The sequence below is a fragment of the Perissodus microlepis genome, chromosome 20, assembly GCF_051167445.1.
Source record: "Perissodus microlepis isolate ML-2025 ecotype Zambia chromosome 20, ASM5116744v1, whole genome shotgun sequence".
Lineage (NCBI taxonomy): Eukaryota > Metazoa > Chordata > Actinopteri > Cichliformes > Cichlidae > Perissodus > Perissodus microlepis.
This window is the reverse complement of record NC_140480.1, coordinates 28346143-28373174: the sequence shown is the minus strand read 5'-3', so window position 1 is coordinate 28373174 and position 27032 is coordinate 28346143. Positions and strand designations below refer to the sequence as shown.

Below are 27032 nucleotides of genomic sequence, written 5' to 3'. Positions count from 1 at the left end.
AAATAAGCAAACAAATTTAGAACAAAGAAGAAATGAGAATAAAAAGTAATACTTCCGGTCATATCTTTCAAAAATAGAGACCCGTGTTTTTTCCCAAGAGCACGTAAGTGGAAAAATAACGACTTCCGAGTTTGGACTGTTAATGCCGTTATGCTGCGGCTGTCAAAACACAGACACTCTATAAAACATATACTGCTCATGCTAGCAAGTAATATGGCCAGAATCTGCAGGGCCACGGATCCACCAAAAACTATAATTACCATCCTTAACCTGTTTGTGTCCAACAGAGGTCATAATTCAGTTAGTTTTGTTTTTAATATAGCACCAGTTCGCGACAACAGTCGCCTCAAGGCGCTTTATACCGTAAAGTAAAGACCCTATAGCTTTCTGGAGAAAATCCCCCAAATCAGGCAGCCCAATTTGTGCGAGCACTTTAAAGAAAAAAAACAACAACTCCCTTTTAACAGGACGAACCCTTCTGCACAACCAGGATCACAGCAGGGCAGCTAAGAATTTTACACTGTATATCAAACTCTTCCGTGTCAATTTTTGATTATTGCTTTGCTTAAAATTAATTATATATTTGAATGTTTTTAGAGCATAACGTCCCAAAGGGCTTTCGCTTAGACTGTGTTTATTAATTTTTATGCATAATTTATTATTGAATTTTTTTTTTAATAAACCTATAAAAATAACTATCTTCACCTTATAATATGGGTATTTTTCTTTTCGACAGGAGTGCAAATAGTTTCACTTTTTCCATAATAAATGTGTTCTGTTCGACCCCCTAAAACACACATCCTTAACTTTTAACTTTTCCAATCATACTTTTAAAGCAATACTATTCTTCTCTGGCCATATTATATTCATAATTGTGTATGAGCTAGTCAAGTCATGACAGATTGGCTAAATGTGTCTATATAAAGGTCCTTGCCTATTGTGGTACTCCTTATATTAAAATAGGCGTTCACTGCGCTTTAATTTACTTATAGAAGCAATACTCACGCTATTAAATTATGGCACTAACCTTTGCCAGTGCTTTTACGTTAATCTGGTTTATATCACCTCCAACATGTTTTATTGTCTTATAATTACGCATTTTAAAGGGGGACTGGAAAAGCTGAACAGCTGGAGTCGCCCACGGTTGTATTTACATGCCCAACAATATTTTATCATGATTAATAGCCTAAAAACAGATGAGTGAATGAACGAAAGGCACCCAACCAGAGAGAAACTGAGGCGGAGAGAGACGTTTAGAGGGAGTGGGTTGGTTGAGTGTGGGGAGGGGGACCACCAGCCCACCGAGGACAAACTTGCAAGAAGCAGAGGATATAGAAAAGGCTCCGCAAGACAACAGTGCAGCAGCTCGGCGAGTTTTGAGGCTACAGAGGCAGAGCAGAGCTTGCAGCGGATAACAATGATTGCAACAACTCAACAAAATATGACCACGGATCTGGTATGTGTGCATTTTCTTTTGTTTTGTCCGCACTTTTTTTCTTTTTTCTTTCTTTTTAGATTCAGAGCACGTGTATGTGTGTGAGAGAAGGGAGTGTTTTGTGATGTGCAGTGTGGTGTTTTTGCCTTTTCGCCCGTTCACACTTTTCTTCGTTAATATCCATCACCTGGACAGGCTTGACTCTGTGCACTGCGGTGCAGGCTGGGCTAACGTCCGGTCGTTGTCACTCCTACATTGTCTTTCTGTCCCATGCAGACTTTTTCAGCAAAATATCTGCACCAGAAACAATGCCCATTCCTCCAACAGTCAGACGTGAGAATTTGTTCTAAGAGACTGTCCCCTCCAGCGTGGACCTGCACAGTGATAAAGAGGCAGGCTGCGCTGTATGATTGATCAGCCCTCTGCTGCATAGATGTGTTGTCAATGAGCAAAGATTATGAGCCAATACCTTCTTTTTACACTTTAAACCCTTGCTAGTTATGGCACATACTCCATAATATCTGTAATTCTGATTCCATACAGATTCCCTATTCAAATGTAACATTCATGTATTTTCATGAGTAGACAGTTTTGCCTCTAAACAACTTGTGAGCTCACTGATATGCATTTACATGAAATGTTATTGCACAGGATGTGATCTGCAAGATTCATTTCTGCCTTTCATTCACCAATGGTGTGTAAGTGTGGTTGCATTATAAATGGTTTAATGTAAAATTAAAAATACACGTACGTTAGGTGGCATCATTTGTAAACTCTGAATTTAACCCTTAAATTAAAAAATAAATCTTGAATTATTCAGGAATTTATATTGGCTGCTTTTTGTTTCTCTTCAGCAGAGTCCATTTTCAAATCTTGGCAAGTCAAATAATGAACAGGTCAAACTGTCACTCTTCTTGGGAAAGGGTTTCAATCAAGTGGTCATTAGAACACGGCTACCCTGAAGGTGAAAGTGTTCAAGAGACTAGATTGAGTAGTTTAATTATATCTAATTAGTACGTAGCCTATTTGTGATACAGATCACGGAGATGTCTGGCATTAAGTGACACACTTATATTTAAGTCTTTTACTTACAGGCTGATGAGAGGAAGTATTAATGAAATCATAGTCTAAAAGAATCTTTTATTGTAATCCTTCTGCACTTTTGTCTCTTTCAGAGGGCCACAAACGGCTGTGAGGCTTATAAATATTCCATTAGCTGCAAGTGACACAGCATCTCAGTGCAGTCTCCAATCAATACGCGAAGCAATTAATGAGACAATAATATTTGTTCATTTTCAATAAGAGGGTTTGTTGCTGCTTCACTGGGTTATAGACTCTCACCTGTCTCAAGTCAGCGAAGTTCAAATACTATTGACACTATAAAGCCTAGTATTACAAGACTGCAATCTACAGCCTCACGAGGCACCATCTGTCTCTTGGCCTTTGGACCAGAAAAGAAAAAAGTGAAAATGACTTGTGTCGTGTGTTGGTGTGTCAAAATATTAGATAGAGAATGTACAAAGTGGATTGTGGATTCCACTTAATGTGACAATCATCAACAAAATAAAGCATATTTGTGTCAGAAAAACATAGCGCTTTGTTTGTGGTTCAGTAAATCCCTGCCATTAAGGAATGCAACTAGCAGTGACAGCAATATTTTTTATCCTTAACGCTGGTTAAGTGCCAACATGACACTGTGAGCTCTTACACTGAACCTATTACGTGTATATCATTTGCTGGTATCCCTTTAGAGCTTGCTAAAAAATGGCATGTTCGTTTTTTTTTTTATTTGTACTGTAACTCTATATCTCACCCGTAGCTCTCCCACATGTGTTTTTACTGATGCTGCTTATTTCCTAAGGCAGGAGCTTGGCCACTTTGAGTGGCTGGACACGCTGAGGAAAAGCTCCCTTGTACAGCAACCTTTTGTACAGTAATTTTCGTGAGTGTGATGGGGAGCATGAAAAGAAGACAGGGCAGCCTTGCAGCAGTAGAGGCTAAAGCAGCCTTTCATTTCACTAAGGCTTTTGCTGCATTGTCTGGTAATAGCCTCGAGGGCAAAAAGAACTGCCCTGTTCCATATGGTGTCCTACCACCTACTGTTTTTTTTGTGTTTTTTTTTTGGGGGGGGGGATAAGAAACTAAAAATCATAATTCTGGTGCAGTGAGTTAGAGCACTGAAGTTCATGAAAGACAGCCTTAGATACGGATCAGTCTTGATCTCATTACTACAGCAGTTTGGTTACCATTTATTCAAACTATGCTAAAGTTAGCAGTCTGCTCTAATGATGACTTTCATTTTTAATGAAGGGAAGGGGAAATATTGACAAGATAATGCATATGTGGGTTATCTGCAGATGTCCCTTGCAACCTGTTATTGTGAATCCTTAAAATCAGGAAGCTTTTGTTTATATCGAGGGCTGTATGTGACTGCCAATACATCTCTCCCTTTTATATGTTGGTAGTTATTTTGTTGATGCCTTCTCCAATGTTTTGTGTGCAATAAACATTACTGGCCAGTATTAAGGGATGGGGTGGAGTAGGGTGGGTGCCCGGAGGTATGCAAATCTACAAGCAGAATCCCTGAACAGCCTGCATTGGTTTCCTCATTCCCCTGCATGTGATTTATTGTTGGATGCTTCAAAGACACAGAAGATGGAGTTAAGGAGGTCTCCTGAGCCTAATTTATGAATTCTGAGCGCCGCCTGGATTCTGCGCAACCCGGTTGTGGTGCATGGCTGTGCAGACTGAGTAATTGTATTTGGCGTGACTTGCTTTTGTAGTGTGCAAACTTGATCAATACAGTTCAAATTGTCTGATTTTGTGTGCACTTCATTGAGGAAAGGGGGCCAGTTTGTTTGAGTCTGTTTGTGTGCAGGTAAATAAACAATTGCTTCTATTTAGTGTAATTTCTAAGTCAAAATGGTAGAAGGCACAAAACAGGCTTAGTTTTTGTGAGGTTCTTCCACTAGGAGCTGTCATATATTGCAGGAAACAGTGTTTAACGAAGAGTGTCTATCTAAAAGTTTTCTCAGTGGCTGTATTCCCACTGTTAATTGTTTCCCCTTGGACCTTGTACACATTATTGATTCTATGATTTGGCTGAATGAAAAGCCTGTGGCTCTGCTGGCAAATGTAAGACCTCTCTCTCTCTTCAAATTCAGTTCTGCGTGGTTCGCCAAAAATCCTCTCACGGGGATGCCTTCAGGATGAGTTATCCACAGAGGTATTGCCTTTGATTTGCAATCTTGCACCCTCTGGTGTTTGACTGACACCACATCCCGGATTCCACTCCAGCTCATGTGGGATCACGCAGGCTGAATAAAAAGACTGTCTATGTGTGATTCAGTTGTGGTTTGGCTCAGCAGAAAACCCACATGGAGATATTTTTGCTTGTCCGTCAGGGTGCTGACTGAGATAAACCTGGTCTGTCATACAGCTTGTCATCTGTTCGACTGTGACAGCAGTTTGTGCTGCATTAGGTTCCCACATGCTTTGTGACCAGCAGCCAGTAGGCACTAGCAGCTTCGCCAATGTTCACTCTGGGGATTCTGCTCAGTCTGTCTGCTCTGTACCTCATATACAAGCGTGACAAAACTCCTTATATACTGAAATCTGGGATTCCCCCTGTCTGCCTTAACAACAGCGCGACCTTAATTGGAAGTATAGCTTAATGTCTGTGCTCAGGAGAATAATAAGAGCTGTGCATCTCATTAGGCAGATGTTCCAGGTCTCATATTGCTCATATAAAGAGAGAAAGGACATGCAAATGAAAACAAAGTGTAGTGGTATCAGTTAAGTGAAGACTTTAGTTGAAAATGCCTGTTTTGACTGAAATAACAATGCAGTTTTATTTTATGCTTAATAATGACTGCATTTTACAGCATATCCACTGTTTTGTTATGGACCTTCAATTTTTTTTATAGCAGTTTTTCAAACTTTTAGCCAAAAGTGCTAACTGTGCAATATGATTCAGTAACTGTACTCTACCAAAGTCTTCACATACTATAGGTTTTTTATCTAACAGAAGCAGACTGGGGAGCAATTGTTAACCAAGAGGGCAGGAGAATGTGATAAAACAGTGTTAGACCAGCCAGGAGATACACAGCCTTCGACATCAATCTTCTAGCTCTGGCCTGCACAGAAAGTTCAAACATCGCTTACAAGTTGGCCCTGCAGGTGTAACTGGTTTTAATTTTGAACATGTTACGATACTGCAGCCGAGCAGATCTATTAAAGATGAGACCTTGGCAGGAGTTTTGTGCTGGCAGGCCCTGAGTGTGAAAACATGTAATCTTTTAGAAAGTGGTAAAAAATGTGTCTCAGAACTAAAATTTTGATGCAGTTGGACCCATAAAGAAACACACATGGAAATGAGTTTTTCCAGACATTTTAACTCCAGCTATGTAAGTACATTGTCAGTTTTCAGCACTTTAATAGACAAAGTATCGGGGGCTTTAAATCAGACAGTGAAGAAAGGTAAGGGCACATGTGTGGGGGATAGAAAGTGCTAAGATATTAAAGGCTGATGTCAAGGATAGTATAGCACAGAACTGGGGCATCTGGTGTCATGCAGGGAGCACGGAAGAGCAGCAATCTGTTGACCAGTGCACCCCATATGCCCTTCTTCCGCTGCCCTCCTCTTGATGGCCTGGTGGAAAGTGATCAGGACCAGCGAGGTTTTGAGGGCCAAGTCAAAGGGATGAACAGAAATAATGAAGCCTGAGTTTTATGGCTGCTTTGTGACTGAACTTTCACACTCCAGCAGGCGCGTGGCTCCAGCAGTGCCAGCAACTCATTATGAGGGGAGCAGGGCACAGCCTGGGAATGACACACAATTGTGTTTAATTGTGACTGATACTGATGCAGGCTCATTCTATCAGTTTCCCCTGATTGCATTCGGAGGGTACACGAGGACTAGAATCTAAAGTTTGAAATTTTTTTCTCTTGGTAATTGCTTGTTGTTTGTTGCTCATCATATTATCTTCTTCTTCCTTTTATTGCCTTTTTAACAACTTCATCCAGTGCTGTTGTTTTTAATCCCGACACACAAAGCCGCTCTTTGGAGGTGAAGTATGAGATAGCTTTTTTTTTTTTCTGTAAATGCACACAAGAACAACACATTTCTCAACAACTCTTTAACTCATCCCCCTCTGTTTTAGCTGTACCACATGGCCCATCAGTCATGTAACAGGTGAAATGAAGCAGAGATAAAAAAAAAAAAAATTACGGAGTGGCTAAAATTGGTGCCGCAATTAAAGCCATATCTCTCATATGCAGCAATTTTGTGCTGTTCTCATATGGAAAATTGGTGTAATTCAGTGAGAGCCCTACGATGCTGAAGGCTGGTCTTAGCCCCCTGAGCCTGTCGGGGAGAAATTTCTGTGACTGTGGAAATGAAGCAGCACTAATGTCCTCCTCCTCAGCTGTTCTCGCATTCATCACAGTGTTTGTGTGTTTGTGTACTCTTCAACATAAGGACCTGGGCAGTACAGATGGTCCTCCGAGGAACTGGAAGGGCATAGGGATCGCCATGGTGGTGATCCTGGCTGTTATGTCTCTGGTCATTCTCTCCGTCATCCTCCTCACACCTGGTAAGAATGTGGACAAAGAAAATGGTTAAAATAGTTGGAAAGATGTTGGGGAAGAGTATCATAGCAGAGAGGAGATGTTTTAAGGAGCACTGAAGAACCTCTAATGCAGTGCTGATTGCATACACTCCTCATAAGTCTATAGTAGGGCAGGGAATATATGAGGCCAGCAGCCAGGCAGCTTAGCTCAGTTGCATAAAGACTGGAAACAGAGGGAACCAGCTCCCTTCTTTCCAGAAGTAACAGCATCCTCCTACCAGCACCTCTAAAGCTCACTAATTAACGCTGTCTCTCCTGTTTGTTTAATCCTGACAAAAAAACACAGTGTAAATACAACCGTTTATGGGATTTTAATCTAGGTGACAATTTCTTGGCCCTGAGCAGTTGCCAGGCAACCAAGGACGAATTCAGGAAGCTATACAGCCACACTAGAGAGAACATAAAAACCTCCAAAAGTGACTTCTTGGGTTCACATTTTAGATTCAGTAAAGATTAAACAAACAGGATATATTCTGTTAATTAGAGCTGCTGGTAGATTGTTATTGTCGGGCCAGGTTAGCGGTTCCCCCAAGGCTGCTCAGTGAATATAAATTCAGATCCAAGGAGTCCAAAAAAAGGAAAAGGGCGTTGTTGTAAATTGCATTTTAGTAGTGGTAGGTATTTAATAACGTGGAAAATGTTTAATGGGAAATCATAAAATGAGTTGACTCAAATGCCAAAATATCCCTTAAAGCACCGTGCTATGATTTAAAAGTCCGACTTTGTGACGGTTAATAATAGATTAGTTCACACACTCAGATACTGAATTCAATGACTGAGTGAGGTGGTTTCTTTGGGCTACTGACAGTTCTGCGTGGACAGCTCTGGAGTCTCATGAAACTCTTAATGTTCTTCTTCAAGAGAGGAGAATTATTATTAAATTTAAATAGCAACATGGCTCCATAACTGAGACTTATGTGGTAATGAGACATCTGCCCTGTGCTCATAATATGGTAATGACACGTACAAATATTAAATGCACCGATGCTCCTGTAGCTGTACTGTGCTTGATGCCATACTGAGTCCCTTTAAAGAACTGAGATGTCTGTTTTACTACTGATAATTTTAGGCAAGCTCGCAGTGGTATTCCCCCCCATCCTTACATTATAGAAAATATTCCACTGAGTGTTGCAAAATAATAACAGTAACTTTGAGAATGCAAAATATGAATCCAAGATGAAGCAGGAATGTAGGCCAAGTTGCGAAAAGCCTCAGACTTTGCATTTCTGTAAACAAAGGAGAGTTTTCGATGTGCTAGTTATCGCTGTCTCTTTGCTTTTAAAGACGAGTCTCACTTGTTACTTCGCTCCCATCTCACGATGGAGGACCTCGAGAGTGAAGAGTTTAAGATTCATAACCCCTGTGTGGCATGGCTGAATGGTAAGGATCCATATTCTCACTCACAAATCACTCTTCATTGATAAAGTCCTCATAACAGTCTGACGCCTCTTTAATGAGGTCACCTACGACTGAGCCACTGGTTTGCAGCAGCAGCCACTGGTTCTGTTCTTTCATTCTAATAGCACAAGACCTTCTTCTGTGAACTCAACTTTTTTTAGAAAACGAAGTTGCTCTTCGCACCAGAGAGGGACATGTCCTGTCGTTCAGCCTCACCAGCAACTTAACCACAACTCTGCTGGACAACAGCTCCCTGGTGAGTAACAGGAACACTAAACTTTTAGAGAATAGATTTCAGTATACACAATTGATCATATCCACAGAGACCTGGGCACACTGATGCCCAAATAGACAGATTAAGAGGAGTATGCTGTATTTCCCACTGCTCCACATCCCACACTTCAGACAAAAAAAGATTTGGAAGAGTGACAGCATCGTCTAATTTCCCCCCCAATCTGGCTGCTCTGTGAGCCCTCAATACGAGCCTTCAAAGAGAATTTCCCAAGCAGGGGCATCATTTTGAACGCCGCCTCTGCACGACACTGACAGACTTATGTGGGTCATTGCCGAGGAGCTTAAAGCAGGGCTGTGTTGTCAGGTTGAGAAGTCACTCCTCGTTTTGGGATAGAGCGTTTTTTCATCTTTGCTGCTGTTTCCAATTCCAGAAAAAGATTTTTTTTTTGGTATGAAGAAGTATACAGGATTTCCTTAAATAAATGAATCGCTGAGACAGATCCACCTAAATATAGTGTCTATCCTTAAGATAAAAAATTCACATTAAATCAGTAAAACTTTATTTCCAAGAGTTTCGTACCTGTATAAGAGACAATGAAGAACGAGTGAATGAAGATTTTAATGAAAGCAAAAACATGGGAAGCAAAAGCTAAATCACCACAAGCCTTAAACACATGGCACATGTTCTCATGACACAAAACTGGCTTGTAAGAGGGATTTTTAATTAAGTCATGAATTATGGAGGAAGTCAGTAATCTGAAGAAGGAATTAGTGTGACATGGAGTTTTAGCTAGAAAATGTCCTCGAGAATTTTAAACTAAACTATAATCGTCCCACAGCTACTTGGTTTAAACTAGAATATAAAACATTAAAACTGTCGAAATGTGAAGGAGAACAGTAGATTAATGTTTGAAGCTATGTAGCTTTTTTATAGCACTGAAGAACAAACAGTAGTTTTGGTTATTTGTGAGTTTTCTGTGTATGTCTTGTTACACACTGAATAAAAGGACTGAAGAAATCTTTGCTTTAGTGAATACCACAATGGTGAAAAGAAGACTGATATTCTGTCGGCAGTAATTTATATTTGATGGTCTTTGGCTTTGTTCTGGATACATGAAAGGCTGGAGACCCCGTACACAACAGAGGAAACAAAAATTACAGGATATATGACAGTTATTAAGTTTAATGTGCGTGTGTGGCTCAGTTTATTCAATGTCACTTGGAAAAACACATTATTTCCACGTTATTTACATCATATTCTTTCCTCTGGGACTTTATGTGGCATTTGCAAGATGTGCAGAATTCACAAAATTATAAATGCATTATCGGCATCATAATAATGGGCTGCTTATGTTTCCAGTAAAGCAGCTATAGAAAGTACAAGACAGACATGATTCTTGAGGAAAAACTCAACATCAGAGAATAACAGTCACAGGCTTTATTTGAAATGTTAGAAGGCAGTTAAAAGTGGAATTATCATACTAAATATTCTAAAACATTTTGGAATGAAAAAGAAGATTTTCTAATAAAGCGTTGTTGTCTTTTTTTCTGTAGGACCTGACCACTACTCAGTTCCAAGTGTCTGCAGACAAGAGGTTTGTCCTCTTGGCATATAACATTCGACCGGTAAGTTGCCTTTGAATGACAAGTGGGCTCAGACTTCCCCAGAAAGAATCATCAATCTTATCCAGAAATTATCCAGGGTCATGAATTATCCACTAGTATCAAAGACAAGCTGTTATGACTCACAGACCACCATATGTCTGACAGGCCACTAGTGACAAGCAAAACAATTGCGGCATGCATCCTGATCAGAGCCTCAATGAAAAAACGAGGAGAAGAGCAAGAACAGAAGGAGTGTGAGGAGAAAAGAGCGTGTGAGTGAGCTCATTTATGCAACTGCAGCAATCTTCAGCTCCATAACACCACTTGCTCGATGACCTATGTTAACATATGAGGGGCTGAATATTTAAACTGGCTGATGGCACGACGTGCAGGGAGTTGAGGAAAGCTTTGAATGTGATTGCCGCGAAGAGTTTAGCACACAAGTGCAAATGGGGGAAGGGGAGATCAAGGAGATGAAGAGTGAAGTTGGAGCTGCAGTAATGAAATCACTTCTGCCTGTTCGCGGGGGGGGGGGGATTTTTAATGAGAATCTGACGAGAATCTCAATTGCAGGTGGTTTCAGATCAGCGCTGGGGTGGACAAAACACAGATCTTTTGCTCACTTTACTTTTAACACCGCGTAGCTCGGTGTCTCCACCCCCCACCAGCCACCTCGCTCTCTAAATGCTCTCATGGTTAATAAATAGGTGAATCTTTCTTCAAAGGGAAGGCAAGTTGTGTAATGTGCAAGTAATCGATGAGGCAAGAAAACAGAATTAGGAGGAAATGAAGGCTCTCAGCACATTTCCCTACGTTTTTATTAACAATCTTTAAACAGATTTTTATGCTTTCTCGGTCTCCTCTTTATTCAACCTCACAGCCTTTTCCATTTCTCTGGGTTTCCTTTAGAGACCTGCTTTTGCTCTAATCACTGCGTATCATATTTTCTCTGTGTGGGGGGAACGAATGAGCCTGTTGCTGTATTACAGCATCATCACAAACACAGTGCATCCATTCTAACTAAATTATTGAGCAGTTAGTGGGGATTCAATCAGCTTTCACACATTTCTATAGAGAAAGGGCTCAGATCCGTGCCCAGATTGTGGGTTGCTTTGGTTGATCGTACTCTATGTCATTAGCATACTTCCTTTGATATCAGCAGGAAATGTCCTGTCTAATCTGTATGCTCAGAGTGTGCGCATACTCGAAGAAATCAGAGACAATGGGCATGGCACCTGGAATCGTTTGTTTATTTAGAAATGAATTTCTGTGTTAGCATGGCTGGCATATTGTCAGTGTGCGCGGGGGCTATTCCTCCTCCATGCTCCTCTTTTCTGTGGCTGCCTCCTTCTTTCTCCTGCTTCATCTTCCTCACTCACTTTTTTCTGTCTATCTCTGGGGGGATTTGTGCTGACTGAAGCAGTTTGCGCCAGGCAGCGGCTTTGCCGTTCAGAAGAGCAGAGAGTGGTAGGGAATGAGAGGAAAAAACAGAAAGCAGTGGGGAAAGGCAGTAACGATGGAGGAGTTTGCAAATGGGATATGCATCGCTTGACCTTAGATACAATGCCCAGTTGAAATTAGTCAGAAAGAATACCCAAAAATGTCCGAGATACTAGAAGGAGAGAGCTGTAGTAGAGAGAGAGAAATGTGTGTGCAGGCTATGTGTAAAGTTAAAAGGCTTTTTTGGATTTTGTACTACCTCTAGAGGCTTTAGGGGAGAGTTGTGAGTGAAAATAAATGGATTTTGATAAGAGAGTATGTGCATAAGTCAGTTAGGGAATTTTGCCACACATAGGAACAAGAGAAAGCAGGTTTCCTACAGGAAAATATCTTTTCTTAAAGCTTATTTGAATTAAAGAGGTTTGCCTTAAGAGTTTCTTTTCTGTGTGTGTGAGAGCAGAAAGGCAAAAAAGAGAGGACGTACATATTTTCAAATGAGTGATGTTGAAATAGTTCAGCGGCGGTGGAGGTTACCAGGATTGATGAGCGGAGGCAAATGAACCGGTGCCTGCCAAGACAGTGTAGTTTCGGGACAAATAAAAAGCAAAGGGAGTTGGGTCTGCACTCTGCAGCAAACCCTGATGGGTGCTTGTATCAAAGGCAGCGCATTGTGGGGCTGCTAAGTAATGCATGTGAGGCAGGAACAATGTTGAGAAGGAAGGATGCTATTATCTCCGCATTGTGAGTTTTACGTTGTACAAAAGCTTCTAATAACTGTGCTCCTGCAAAGGGTGCTGTAATCTCTATACGCAGTCTTTGTCACATTATCCAGCAATATCTTCTGACAATGTAATCATGTGTTGTGCCCATACCCCCCTATTTGGCAGCATGGAGGGGGTGGGTAGTAAAAGGGAGGCTGACAGGCAGCGCGATCTGGAGGATTTATGATATGTTACTGGCAACCACATTAGAATTCACTCTGCCTCTTTATGACAGATGCTCTCACTCTCTCTTTCTATTTATCACACAAACACACAATAACACAGAATCTGCCAGTGATGTTAAATCACAAGCAGAATCTTTTGGTTTCTAAACAAATCACAAATAGCTGATTTAGTATGGTGCTGACGGCAGTGCTGCCCCCTTTGGTCTTGAAGACTGATACCCCCCTTTAACGTCCTGTCGCGGCTTCTTTCGCTCTATCTTCTTCCCTCACTTTCCCTTTTGTGTCCACCACTTCATGTTATCCTCTTCCTTTTCTTGCTCCTGTTTTGTGTTGTGAACAGCTCTTTTTCTGCTCCACCTAATGCATAGCCCCTCATGCGCAGCCGTTATGCTACAATCAGATTTCGATTTCATTTAGATAGCCTTAAAATTTATTTCCACTCCTTTATCCCTGCAGCTTTAGCGCTGTGTCACTCCATTCATGCATTTTCTAACAACAGACAGCACTGAAGAAGGGGGGAAAAAAATCCAATTTCACTACTAAATGTGTTGTATAGAGGATGTGACATTTAATTTCTTTAGGGATTGGTTTTCCAGGTGGCTGGGGCCCTTAGTGGCCAGTGGGCAAATGCTGCTTCCAACTCTTTGCTTAAAAAAAGAGGTGTGCAAATCAATATTTTGCCTTGAATTCATTAGCTATTGCTTTGATCAGTTGCGGTTAAGAGACACACTTACATGCACAAATTCGTTCACACACGTGTTAATTTAATTATTCAGAGCTTCTGATGCTTTTCTAAGGTTTGCGACACAGCTGCCAGCCACTATAGAGCTCAGTGTGAAGGATATTAACTTTAACGATGCTGTTTAATGGAAATGTCTGTCTTCGTTTTTTGTGCTTTTCTTTCACATGCCATGTCTTTGGTGTTGTCTCTTTTGCTCAGTCTTGAAGGTCCGACTTTCTCTTATTCACTTGAGATCTCAGTTATGATGTAATATGGATGAAATTGCTGCCAGTAGTTTAATGACTCCTGCAAATTAAGTCCATATCACTAAGACGTAAAGATGTGATTGGCTCAATAAAAAGTAGGGGAGTGTTAAAATACCATCTACTAAAAATGATTGCATATGCAAATACTTACAGCACGAAGCAATTTTCCACTTCCATTCTAGGTTAGGTGAAAGAATAATATTAAATATAACTATTATCAGTGAAATATTTATAGGCTCACTAAACCTTTACCTTTGTAATTTTGGAATAAAATTATGCTGCTCCTTTTTGCCAGGTAATAAGCCACTCGACTCAGTCTTTGCAGTGATTTCAGAAGCACTTAGATGATGCAAACACAGCTCCTTGTTGCTTATGCTTAACTGTAAATTTTTTTGTCATAATATTTGTCTCATTTGCATTTAACCTTAATTGTACATGCACAGGTGCATGTGTGAGCACTTAAGTATGTGTTTTCATCTATGTGCGGCACACCTTTGTGCATGATATCCTCTACCTTTTTCAGGTGTTCTCTCAGTCCTTCACTGCCTCCTATGCTATCTACAGTGTGGCTAATGGGTAGGTGGAATCATCACTGCTAATGCATGGGCTGCACTGGGCATGAGCGTTACCAATGCAAGCAGACCTGCAGATTGAAAAAAAAATAAAAAACTTTCCCCAAAGCGTGTTTCATTTGAATCAGTATTTCATGTTTCTTTCAGACGTCCATTCATTTGTCAGTGTTCTTTCCAGGCTCTATAAGGTTTGTATTGTACTTCAGATTTCACTGCCTGAGAATCATATTCAGCATTATCTCTGGGAAAAAACTCTTTGGTAGCTGTGGGTGATCCCTTGAAATTCTAAGGAGTTATTCTGAAAAGGATTTCTGGAGGACCTGCAATATTGCCCGAGTATGCCTTGGAGAAAAATGTTTGCCTGTCCTAAGGAAATAAAAAAAAAATTGTGGCTAGAAATATAGAAAAAGAAATGTTGCACTCTTGCATGAATCAGCCCCGTTCTCTGTTTCATTTTCCCTCTCTGCATCTTGCCCCTTTGTTCTCACAGTGCAGTAGCTCCCTCAAGGGCAGGGCTTGGATGGACCTTGGATGGCTTCAAAGAGGAGAGTGTTCCCTAATGGAGGGCTTATGTTTGAGTTTTTGTGTGTGTTTCAGGGATCTGCTTGAACTCAGCCCTCCAGAGGGGCAGAAGGCAGCACTACAGTACGCTTCCTGGGGACCTCAGGGGAACCAGCTGGTAAGTGAGGGCCTTACTCATGTGTTGTCATCTGCATCAATTAAAACTGTCAGTATGGTGGAAGTGTTTATCACCCTTTAAAATCCATAATAATGCTGAATGCATCCTCCATTTGACATAATTTTATTCATCATAACGTCAAAGGTACAATATCTTATACAATGAACTCCACCTGAAGTGACTGTCGCACTGTAATGGGGTTTTGTGCTCATAATACATCTATAATTCATCTACCTGACCTGCAATGTAATTGGCTTTTGCTGCTATGTCAGTGCTCATCTGCAGCTTATTAACTGGCAAGTGAAGATGTATTGGCTCCCACCCGTGTGTGTGTGCTAGCCAATGATTCATTCATTCTTGGAGGGTGTCCGCTTCTCGAATCATGGAGCCAGCAATGAAGTCTGCAACCTTGCTGTCTTTGATAATGGATTGGCGGTGCTTTCTGTCTGTGCTGCTCATGCCAGGCCTTTGTGTTTGACGGAGATATCTACTACAAACCGAGTGTGACCAGCGAACCCCTGCGTCTTACATCCACTGACCAGGAGCAATACGTGGTGAACGGCCTCTCTGACTGGACTTATGAAGGTAAAATGTAGTTCACCTGCTGACTCTCCACGGCAGCAGTCATGAAAAGCAGATTCATACTTTTACTTTGATATTACAATAGTTCTTTCTTCCAAAACAGAGGAGGTGCTGCTACAATATGCCGCCCACTGGTGGTCTGTGGATGGTGCCCGCCTTGCATACCTCAGCATCAACAACTCTGCTACACCTGTGATGGAAATACCTCATTTCTTAGGTGGTCTCTACCCCTCCAATGTGCTCTTCCCTTACCCCAAGGTGAAAACAGCTAAGCACTTTGCAGTCACCAAGTGTAGGCAGTTTAGAAAAATGCCACTGTTTCATCATTTGAAGTTGAGTTTGCAAAACTATAAAATAAACTATAAAGGGAAAAACAAAGGGTCTTTCTGAAGCAGCTGTGCCTCAGCCTGAACCAAAATAGCGGACTGACAAGTAGTGCAGTTGGTCTCTTGCTGTTAGCATGACTAAAAAGATTTGCTTTTATAAAGTTTATTTGATCTGGGGGGGTTTTTTCTTCACAGGCTGGCTCAAGTATCCCATCAGTCAGTCTGTTTGTGGTGAATCTGTATGGTCCAGCTCACACTCTGGAAATGATGCCTCCGGACTCCCTCAGAGCCAGGTAGTACACCTTTGTAAATGCTGAAACAGAATAAGCCTTAAAGGATTCAAAGCACACCTGAAATTACTACACGTGTCCAAAGTTTTCTTGCTTGTTTTTCTTTTTCTCTCAGTTTCTTTGCACCACTTTCTAATACTTTCTTCATGTATCCTTTTTTTTTTCCTTCAGAGACAACTACATATCCATGGTGACTTGGATCAGCAGCACCCGGCTCGCAGTTCGTTGGCTGAATCGTGCACAGAACCAATCTGTGCTCTGTGTTTGCGAGGCTACCACAGGGGCATGCTCAGAGGTGAGCGGTCATCACTTGTTCCTTATTAGTAATCTGAGCACCTTCTGCTGCAATATACAGCTGTAATAGAATTTTTGCTTCATTTACACAGTGTTGGGAGTTAAGATTGATTTCCTTAAGCTCCCAAATCTCCACTGACTGGATTAATATTTAAGGTCATTTGCTGCATGAGAAGAATTTTCAGTGATGTACTGCAGTATTTTAGTCCTGCTGCTCTTCTATAAATCCTCACAGATCTCACTTCAATATTCCAAAATATTATATTAAAGGGGACCTATTTTAATATTTCCTTCTTGTCATATATACAGTACTGTGAAAAAATGTTAAGCGAGGCCTCATTTTGCTTCCAAGGCGCCAGACTCGCTTGTAACTTTTTGAAGAGGTCTTGAGCAAGAGTTCTCCAGGTTTTCAAAGTAATGTCTTTTAAAGTTTTTCTTTGGACATTGGCGGCTTTTGCCCTCATTTTCCGTTCGATCCTTGTACCTGACCGTTTTCAGAAGAATCTCTGTTTGTTTGTTAAGGCAAGTAACACAGAACGATGACTCATTCGAGCATAAAAGTGGCATCTAATTCAAGGGATGAACCACTGCTGTGTCTACACATAGCAGACAACTTAGCAAATAAACAAATTTACTTGTATCTCTGGGGACTTTCCTACTAGCAGCCTGTCCCGAGAAGCACAATTTGTTCTCATTTCCCATCTACAGAAGATGAACAGAAAGTCATGTACTTAGGAAATTGTGGGGAAAAATCCAGCAAACTCCTGACACAGGACTTAAGAGATCCATCTGGCCCTTCAGTTCATCCATCTACTGTTCACTGAAGCTTCATGAAGAAATGGTCTCAGTGGAAGGGTGGCTGCCAAGAGTTTTTCTTAAGGAAAGGAAACAGAAAAAGAGAAAAAGTCTGAGGTTTGTCAAGTTACAACCAGTGGATTCGATTTTGAAAATTTTGGTTCAAATCATCATCACTACAGTCTGATAGTTATAGAAGAAATGGGACTCACTCCCAAGGTGTAATATAATGACGTTTTGTCACGTACCGTGGTGTTCCTGAGGAACATGAAAGGTGTCCGTCCGCGTTCTCAGGCTACGCGCCGAGTTATGGATGTAATCCAGTAGAATGACACTCCCGCGGTAATATACGTTCCAGCCATGTATTCCAGCCCTTACCATAACCTTATCCCTAACCTTAAACAGCACTTTAACGATGTTAGATAGTGTTTCCCAAAGCCATTTAAGTAAAACAAACGTAAATGTGTAGATTCATTCCAAGCGGTTCTCATGTTTCCTCATTTTTCCAGTCTCGTAATCCAGGGACGTGTTGGGTGGCCAGAAGCGTAATATATTGACGATTTGTCACCTAGCGTAAAATGTTAAGCTTTGGGAGTGAGAACATGTTGTGGACTGATGAAGACAAATTCAAAATGTTTGGTTTGTATTGTCATCAGTATGTATAGAAGGGGTCATGTGAGAGATCAAACAGTGACTGTCTGCAGCTATAAAACACAGTGAAGGCTCTGTCATGGTTTAGGGCTGCACTTCAGCCAGGGGTGTTGGAGATCTTATCGAAACTGAATTATGAACACAGAAAAGTACAGATTTTGATCCACCTTTCAATACCAGAACAAATTATGTTTTTGACATATATACTGTATTTCTATTTATGTTTGCATGTTTCAGTACATTGCTGCATCTATTTCCCATTTTCCCAGAAAAATATGAGGAATTGAGGGGTGGCTCAAGACTTTTGCATAGCCCTGGAAGCCAAATCCTGACGTACTAGAGTGCTCTAAATGCTTGGTTTCTCGAAGTTTTTTTTCTGTGTGAGCACAAAAGCCCCGCCCATACAGTTCAGACCCTGTGTTTGCGAGGGGCAAGCAATCAAAAGAAAGCTGGCTTAAAGGAAGAGGAAAGGGAGCTAGAATGACTTGTGCGTGACAGTCAGACGATGTGTTATCAGAGGTTGCGCTAAAGCACGCTGTACTGGAGTCCAATAATAAAAACACATTAACAGAATTGACTAATCCTGAAGGCTAAAGAAAAAACAGTAAACATTAGAGAAAAGTTGAAAGAATGTAATCCATATTTGTTCAGTGTTTACTGCCCTCTCCTCTACTATTATCTATCTCTAATACACTGAGAGCCTCGGGTAACTCTATTCAATTAAAAAGTTTAAAGAATAAAAGCTGAACACTAACCCACAACAATTTCTATTTTTACGCTATTTTCATTTGCTTTAGTTCACTTTTATTGGTATAAAGCACTTTATAACTCATATATCTGTGAAGGTTCTCAGTCATCCAGGTCATCGTAGTCAAAGGAGCTTGCAAAGAAAAGCGTAAAGAAGTCCAGACGCTTTTCTTTGCAAGCTCCTTTGACTATAACTCATATAACTAATGTTTTTCTACCTTATCTGAAATTAAAATTCACAGAAACACAAGATGGCCATGGACATAATGCAAAACCAGCGACAGGTATGTTGTTCTTTTGTCCTATGAAATCTGTTCACTCCTCTTCTTCTGTCTTTCTTTTGACTGTGTGCTTTTCTGTGGCAGGATGTGCCACTGTTTTCAGCAGACGGCTCTGTTTTCTATACCATCCTGCCAGCAAAACAAGGTGCTCGTGGAGAGTTTCGCCACATTGCTGGTCTTGCAGCCCAGGTCAGTTTTGGGAGGTTTTTAAAATAAGCTGTTGTTAACATTTGGGGGAGGTCACATAAATGCCCCCACTGTGATTGCTAATCTCTTCAGCATAGAAGCTAAAGTGTGTTTTTCTCACCGTCTCCTCCATTTCTTTCACAGGCAAAGCTATTTGATTGCATTTATTTTCCCCCTAATTATACAAACAATTGAGTCTTTATCCCCAGAGTGATTTTGCAGATTAATATTTTCTTGGTCCTTCGCTGTTTTTATCTTTGCAGTTTATTTCCATTTTACAGCTCATTCATCTTGAGCAGGGTAATTAAACATGTTTAATGATGCTTTATAAGAAACATAAACTATGCAGGAGAAAATTATCTTTTCAAAGTTAACACCTTTGTAGTTTTTGGGCTCATATTCTGAGGTTTCTCTCCTATATCTCTTTAACTTTAGTTCCCCAAAAAAACGTAATAATTATAAGTACTCTGCCTGCACCTCCCTCTGTGTCAGTTTCTTCGACTGAACTTCATGACCCTTTCTTCGTGTTTGTTGTCATCTTCTGGCGCATTCTTGCTGTATCCTTCTGCCTATTTTTAGTCAGCGAAGGTGTCTACTTCTTTATCTCTGTGTCTCTGTCTAACGCAGCCTGCCATCCCCTCTGTCCCTCCTCGCTTCTTGACATCAGGGAGCTGGGACGTCACCGTGCTCTGCACCCTAGACGAGAAGGCTGGAAAAATGTATGTGTGAGCCACAGTGTGTGGTGCTGGGGCGAATAAGGCTTTATCAGTGCTCTGCTTCTTACCATGAACACACAAGTGACAGCGGGTATAGTAGAGTCAAACACTGGCCATAATTATGCTCTGTGAGCTGAGAATAAGTTCTAGATGTGTCAACCTCTGGGGAGCAGGCTCTTTTATCAGGCCAAACACACGTGATTGTAATTAAAAATAACTAAAAAGCCATTTTAACATGTAGGATTGAGCTCGGTTAAATACCCCAAAGGAAACAGCTTTAACTCTGACTTTGGAAGGCATTGCATTGAATCTGAAGAGCGTAAAGGATTACTTAGACTGGACCAGAGCAGATTATTGCTTAAATCTGTCTTTATCCTGCTGGGGCCAGAAACCCCACACGAACTGATTGACTGAGGTGTGAGCATGGCAGACAAGCAAAGAAAGGCAGTTATTTTCAGTCTCAAAGCCCCCAGGTAGCTGCTTTGTGCCTGAAGACAAGTAGTTCTGACTTACAGTGTTCTACTTACATTTGACACAAGTGTACAATCCTATGATTACATTTATACAGGAGTGGATGGTAAGCATGAGAAATACTGTACTGTGAGAAAAATCATCATTTCTAATTCTGCCTTAGAAAATAAATATGGCTGATTTTTTATTACATGCTGGAGTATGTAAATAGCTGTAAATAGATTTTTGTCATGAATTATTGATATCTGGAATAATTAGGATGAAGTAGGGGCTCTCAGATGTTATCTGCAGTGCTAGGACTATACTGTGAGTAACGTGCTATGACTATGATTTGTTTTTGTCCTCCTCAGCTATTTCCTGAGCACAGAGGAATCCAGACAGAGCAGACACCTTTACAGGTAATGTTTGATCTGAAATTGTAATTTTAGTTTGTAATGGATTATGATATATAATGGTTTGAATGGGGGTAAAGGCCCAGGGACCCAAAGGGTAGGCAGACCTTGATACGGAGCCTCTGTTTAAAGTGATGTTTGAAACCATTGAAAGATGAATGAAAGATTAAAAACCACTCCAAAAACACAAAGAGTAGTTCTCAGCTCAACTACTAATTAGAGATGTACTCCAAAACCAACTAAAATTTCACAGCCTCACTTCTGGCTGTTTTGAATAACCTGCTTTTAACATTGTTTGTTGTCTCATGCCTTGTGGTGACCTTGGCTACCATTAATCCTTTGCAAAAAAAAAATCTTTTCATTTAATGAAAATAAACTTATCAGTTGTCAGAATCATTTTCTTAGCTTCATTTCCTTCTCTGACTTTAAGAAGGTGGTTCCCTCATTCATTTCACACTGGCTGTATAATTATGTACGTGGCAGCTAGTCTTTGCAGTCACCTAAAAAATGCATATTTAATTAAGACGTATTAACTATATTCACCTCTCTGCATTTCCTCACAGGTGATCTTAGTATTGATGTAAAGATTTTATTGCCTGTTTTTAAAATCACTGTATGAATTAGCACCTCCTAACCTCTCTGATCTTTTAACTCCCATCAGACCTTTGTTTTACTTTTTTCTTATTATTCATCGCTGTTGCTCTTTCAGCTGGAGGGCATACTGGTCAACTTCTGTTGTTTTAGTGCTTAGAGTGCTTAAAAAGAAGTACCTGACTCTTGACCAAAGACCTGTTTTTCTATGTCTAGGTCCAGAATGTTAATTCAGGATGTCAAAAATACAGCCAAAAGTATAAAAGTTACTTTACAGTACTTTATATTGCTATAGCAAGTCATGTAAATGTGGAACCTTCAAGATTAAACGTTGCATTAGGAGAAATGCAGTTATTGATACATAAAATGAAACTACAAAAAGGTCACTTAAGTGTTAAAATTGCTTGTCATAGACACTGACCTGATGTAGATTTTGTGCAACATTGTGACAGTAGTCAGGGTAATTAGATATTTAGCTTATTAACATTACTTGTTCTAACATATAATTAGACCTATAGTCTGCTGCTCTGTTAGCAGCTCTGTGAGGCTGTTCTTATTTGCTAACATTTGCTAATTAGAAGATAACAGAAAGTGCAGCTGAGGCTGGTGGAAATGTCATTAATGCTCTGGGAACTTGGCCATAAACCGTGACAGACCTAATTTTTTATTTTTGCCTCAGGATGTTGCTAAATGAGAAATTAGAGGATGACCAAAGTAATTTTAATTTATCTCAAATGCAACATAAATGTCTAAGCCAACTTTATCACAATCCAGGCAATAGCTGTCAAGATACTTTACTTAAAACCAAAGAAAGTGGTGCGATGTTTAGTGGGAATGTTAGCAGGATATCATGTGGGGGTCATTAATGTTTCTATAAAATTATCAAATAAAGCTAAGAAAGAGTAGCTGCACATTTTTGCATCAGCTGTATATGAGCCACACCAGCTGCTTGGGCCAGACTCATTTAAGACAGATGATCTCACCTATGGTAAACCACTTGTCTGTTCCCTCATCAGCCTTCTAGCTTTCATATCTTTTTTATGAGCTTACATACCTTCGGGCTTGGGGAAATGCTTCACCATTATAGAGAAGGGAAGATGGCTTGCTTAAACTTTGTCTATGATTAATACTGTATGTAATTTGTAAGCACTGTGGTGGAGAGACATTTAGAGACTCAACACCGCCTAACAGAGCAATCTGTATAACAACTTTTACGTCTAACCTTATTGAACCCCATTTGTTTCTGAAAAGTCAACTCTGTGAACAGTCTGTCTCTTGACATTGACATTTTCCTTTATATTGTCATTTGTCATTTGTCCCACTCCTGGAGCAAATCAAACTGCTTTAGACTTTCCTGTTCTTTTGAAATGTGATCAATAATCTCTTCTCTTTTTTTCAAAGCGTGGACTTAGATGGAGTGTTTCAGCGCCAGTGCATTACCTGTAACCTCATAGATGGATGCCGTTTCTATAAAGCCGTTTTCAGTCCCAATCAAACCCACTTTACACTCTACTGTTTGGGTAAATCACCCACGCACGCGCATATTTATACACATACAGGCTTGCATTGCTCAGACAGTTGGTTTTATAATGTCAATTTGAAAAATCCACAGGCCCAGGAATCCCTAAAGTGACGGTTCACAGTACAAAGGAACCCTCCAGTGAGTGTTAGATCTTCTTGTCTCAGTAATGGTAAAGTAATACACACATATACACATACACACCGGCTGTCTGCAGTTTCCCCAGACAGCCTACAGAGAGCAATACATTCAAGCAGAGCCCAAGTGTAAATCCATTACTGTCATGCTTGTGAACACTGCCCTCTGCTTGTGGCTCTCAGTTAGAGCCATTTATGTGAAGATGATATGGAACCAGGTGGCATGCTGCGCCTGTCTTGATGGGGGAAAAACATTAAGACAGTATTGGGGGGGTTTGTTTGTCTTTTAATCTCCACAGGGTATGTCGTCTTGGAAGATAACAGCCGTCTGTCTAAAGCTCTGGAGGACAAACGACTCCCTGAGACTCTGTTCAGGACACTCTCAGCAGATAACCATGGTACCACAAAGACACCGCTGCACTTATTTGTTAAACTCTGTTTGAAGAAGTATACTTCTTAAGCAATCAGTTAATATCAGTAGAAACAATGGAGCACTGGCAGAACAAGAATCTCAGCCTGGAAGGGACAACTGTAGTTAAGTATTGACCAAAGCAGTAATTCGTTTTATTTGGTTGTGAGTGATAGTAAAAATTTCCTTTGGTTGGGATGTAATTAGTAACTAAAAAAATATCTGCAGACAAATGTGTTTCTTCAAGCCCTGTTTCCTTTCTGTAGATCTGCACCTGAAGCTATCTCTACCTCAGGGGTATGAGGCCAACCTGCACCCTCTCCTCATCATTGTGTAAGTATCATTAAACAAGCTTGATAAATGACAGCTGCCATTTGTTTTGCAACCTGTGACCCCTAATCTTTTCATCGCTCGTCCGAGACTAACAGATTTCGCCACACTTGCTGATCCTATTCCTCTTGTTGTTCAGAGATGGCATTCCTGGCAGTCAGTCTGTAACGGAGGAGTTTGCCCTCGACTGGCCTCAGGTCTTCTCCAGCATGCACAACGTGGCCTTGGCCTGGGTGGATGGCAGGAGCGGGGTTGGCCGTGGACAGAAGACCACTGCTGTGGATCTGCGCAAACTTGGCTCAATGAGAGTCAAAGATTATCTGGCAGTTATAGAGTCAGTCCAGTTATGCTAAAACAGAAGCATTTATAGATTAAATATAAAAATAAATCTTGGTAATTGAAAAACTAAAGGTCTTTTACGTTGTTTCCGCAGGTTGTTAATGCAGCTACCTTATATAGACGATCGCCGGATGGCCCTCTATGGAAAGGTTATGGCACTTTTCATTTTAGACATTTATTTCCTTTGGATGAAACTCATCGCAGATATAATTGATGTTAACACGTTTCATTTTCTCAATACAGGCATTTGGTGGTTATTTAACTCTCAAGATGTTGGCAGCAACAGATAAGCTCTTCCAGTGCTCAGCTGCTGTGGCACCAATAACTGACTTCAGGCTTTACAGTGAGCAGAGATCTTGTCATTAACTATTCATGTAACCGGGCTACGAAAATTGTGTCACAACTCAGAGGCTGTTAATTTATCAGAGTAAAAAATTTTCTACTGTTTGAAGGTGCTGCATTCTCGGAGAGGTACCTGGGACTTCCTGCAAAGGAGGAACATGCTTACTTGGTGAGACTCAAAAGTTAGTCTAGAACTGAGACATTCAGGTGTCTCAGTGTGTTTTGATAGGTTAAGAGATAACTTGAAGTTGATTGCAAGTTAATCACTAATAACGAAACCATTTTACCAAGTTGTTAATAACAATTTATGGTCATTTTGGAGACTTTAGTTTGCAGAGCTGTTGAATTGTACTGTGTTCCCTCGCTGATTTATGAATGGTGCGAAATATTATAAATACATTGATGATAAAATTGTCCTGAACAAAAAACCACAGCCTCATGGAAGATTTCTAAGTTGAATCACCACCCTTTAACTTTTTACCCGATTAAGACGACATTTAACAACCTCACCAGTAACCTTAATTATGAGTTTTGACATTTCAGTATATGATGTGTATCAATAAATACATGATTTGATGACCATTAGATTAGTTTTTACTGGGTTTTTTTGTTGTTGTTTTTTTTTTTTCAAAGATAGCCGTCAAGACCACCCTCACTTACATCTCATATAGACACAGTAATTTTGCTATGTAAGCAACCCTGAAATATGACAGAAACCCAGAAACTGATTGTTCGGTTCAGAAAAGAGCTTAGGTCGTTTAAGGGTTACTTCTAGTCTACTTTCAAGGGGTAGAGAGTTAAACCAATACTAAACATTGAAACTTTTTTTGTCAAGGAGGGATTTACTGCGGAGCCAGTGTGATAGACTGCTATTATTTCGCTTAGGTGTACCCAATATCTCATCCCCTTTTGTAATCTTTTCAGACTGCCTCCATGCTGGAGGAGGTTAACAAGCTGAAAGATGAGAACTTCCTCATTCTGCATGGAACTGCAGACGGTGAGATCGTGTTCATTTTATGAAAAATGTGACAGCTATATTTTTGGGGGGTGAATTTTCCTTACATTATTTGTGGGTTTGTGTGTATTCATCCAAAGCAAGAGTACACTTCCAGCACAGCGCTGAGCTCCTGAGCCGTCTGGTAAAGGTGGAGGCCAACTACTCTCTGCAGCTGTACCCAGATGAAGGCCACATCCTAAGAGAGCCCCGCAGCATCAAACACTTCCAGCGGACAGTGGTGAACTACCTCCAGACCTGCTTGAAGCACAGGCCCCTCCTAGATCCCATAGAGGATGAGGAGGAGGAAGATGACTGAGCCCAGCGTTCCCCTTTCTTTCTTCTGAAGGGACACTCTAAGGATTGTATGCCATCTAATGCATTACCTTGGGTCGGATTATTAGGCGCAAGAGCACAGGAGTGGGGACCAACCGCATCAGATCACCTCTTATAACTTCTGGAAACATTGATGTACTGTATAATGTGTTGCACAGTTCCTGCTGTTTTAATGTATGTTTGAGGCCCTATTTGTTTACAAAATTCACTTTAGAAGATGTGGACTACTAGACAGCTAATGATTCTGCTGAAAGTTTACAAAGATTTTAAAACGTGCATGTCGTAATGGCTGCATGATGTGGATTAGTTTACATTGCATTTTGGGTGTTTTGCTGATTTTAAATCTTGCCTGCAAAGGCAAAATCTGCCAACAGCCGGGAATACACGACGCACTTTAAAGGAAACTCAGTGTAAGAGATGAATCAGCCTTGCATGTTTAGTGATTTGCATAAAATGCCGTTAAAAGGCTTAAAATAAATCAGCTGCTGGATCACCCCATCTGAACGAGTCCAGTCTTACAAAACCAAATATTTGGGACAGCTGTGATGCAAGATGTCTGCATCACAAAAGTTAAGTTACAACACAAGCTGTCACCACTGGTCACTGAGCTATGCATACTCTGCACAGTATTTGAGATGTCACTGTAAAATCAGTTATTTCAAATTCTTTTTTTATGTAGTGTGTTCCCGGCTTAAATAAACTAAGATAAGGATCATTTTTAGTGTGCCAAATACATTTTGTGGACTTTATCCACTAGTTTTGTTTGCATTTTGTGATTATGAATGACTTTGAGGCTGAGCGTATTTATACTAAATGCTCCAGTTTAAGAATGAAAACAATTGTAGGCCTGTGTACTGTATTTGGAAATGCAGTACATTTCTGTTTTGATACATTTTAACCATTTCTCATGTATTGCACAGTTAAAGTATTCCTTGAAACAAACTGTTGAGCCATTATGTTACAGTCCACAGATGCTGGGCCTGACCATCAGTCTGTCAACCATGCATGCAGTTGGTATGAAAAGAATGCCATTGATTGTAGACAACCAGCTATCCCTTTCCCCATAAATCCTTGAAAATAAAGTTTCCCATTTTACAGTGAAAATACATTTTGCTTTCTTTGCTAGTAATGAGGAAGTAAGGGCAGTGATGAAGGGGATGAAGAGTGGAAAGCAGGTTGTTCCAGATTACACACATGTGGGGGGTATGGAAGAAGACTAGGAGAGAGGACAGTGGACCTTTTAACCAGATTGTTTAGTATCATGTGGAGTATTTCTAATAGAGAATGTTAGGGAGTGAGAGGATCCTGGAGGAAATGAGAATAGCTACTGGTATAGAGTTTAAAGAACATGGGTAGTGTAGTGTATTGTAAAGTATTA

The 27032-nt window shown here is 40.5% G+C and overlaps 1 protein-coding gene across 1 annotated transcript; it reads left to right on the top strand.

Annotated features, from left to right (window-relative positions):
- Nucleotides 1-1107: 1107 nt before the first annotated feature.
- On the top strand, nucleotides 1108-26758 carry LOC146364792 (inactive dipeptidyl peptidase 10). Its single transcript, XM_084916657.1, has 25 exons — nucleotides 1108-1456; nucleotides 6915-7029; nucleotides 8350-8445; nucleotides 8625-8719; nucleotides 10252-10323; nucleotides 14199-14251; nucleotides 14845-14926; nucleotides 15391-15511; nucleotides 15612-15766; nucleotides 16030-16127; nucleotides 16296-16419; nucleotides 18854-18895; nucleotides 18977-19081; nucleotides 19706-19797; nucleotides 20616-20663; nucleotides 22650-22768; nucleotides 22861-22908; nucleotides 23204-23302; nucleotides 23580-23646; nucleotides 23783-23977; nucleotides 24077-24131; nucleotides 24226-24325; nucleotides 24435-24493; nucleotides 25249-25321; nucleotides 25420-26758. Exons 1-25 carry the CDS (start codon nucleotides 1205-1207, stop codon nucleotides 25635-25637), a joined length of 2583 nt encoding a protein of 860 aa, XP_084772783.1. The 5' UTR covers nucleotides 1108-1204; the 3' UTR covers nucleotides 25638-26758.
- Nucleotides 26759-27032: the final 274 nt, after the last annotated feature.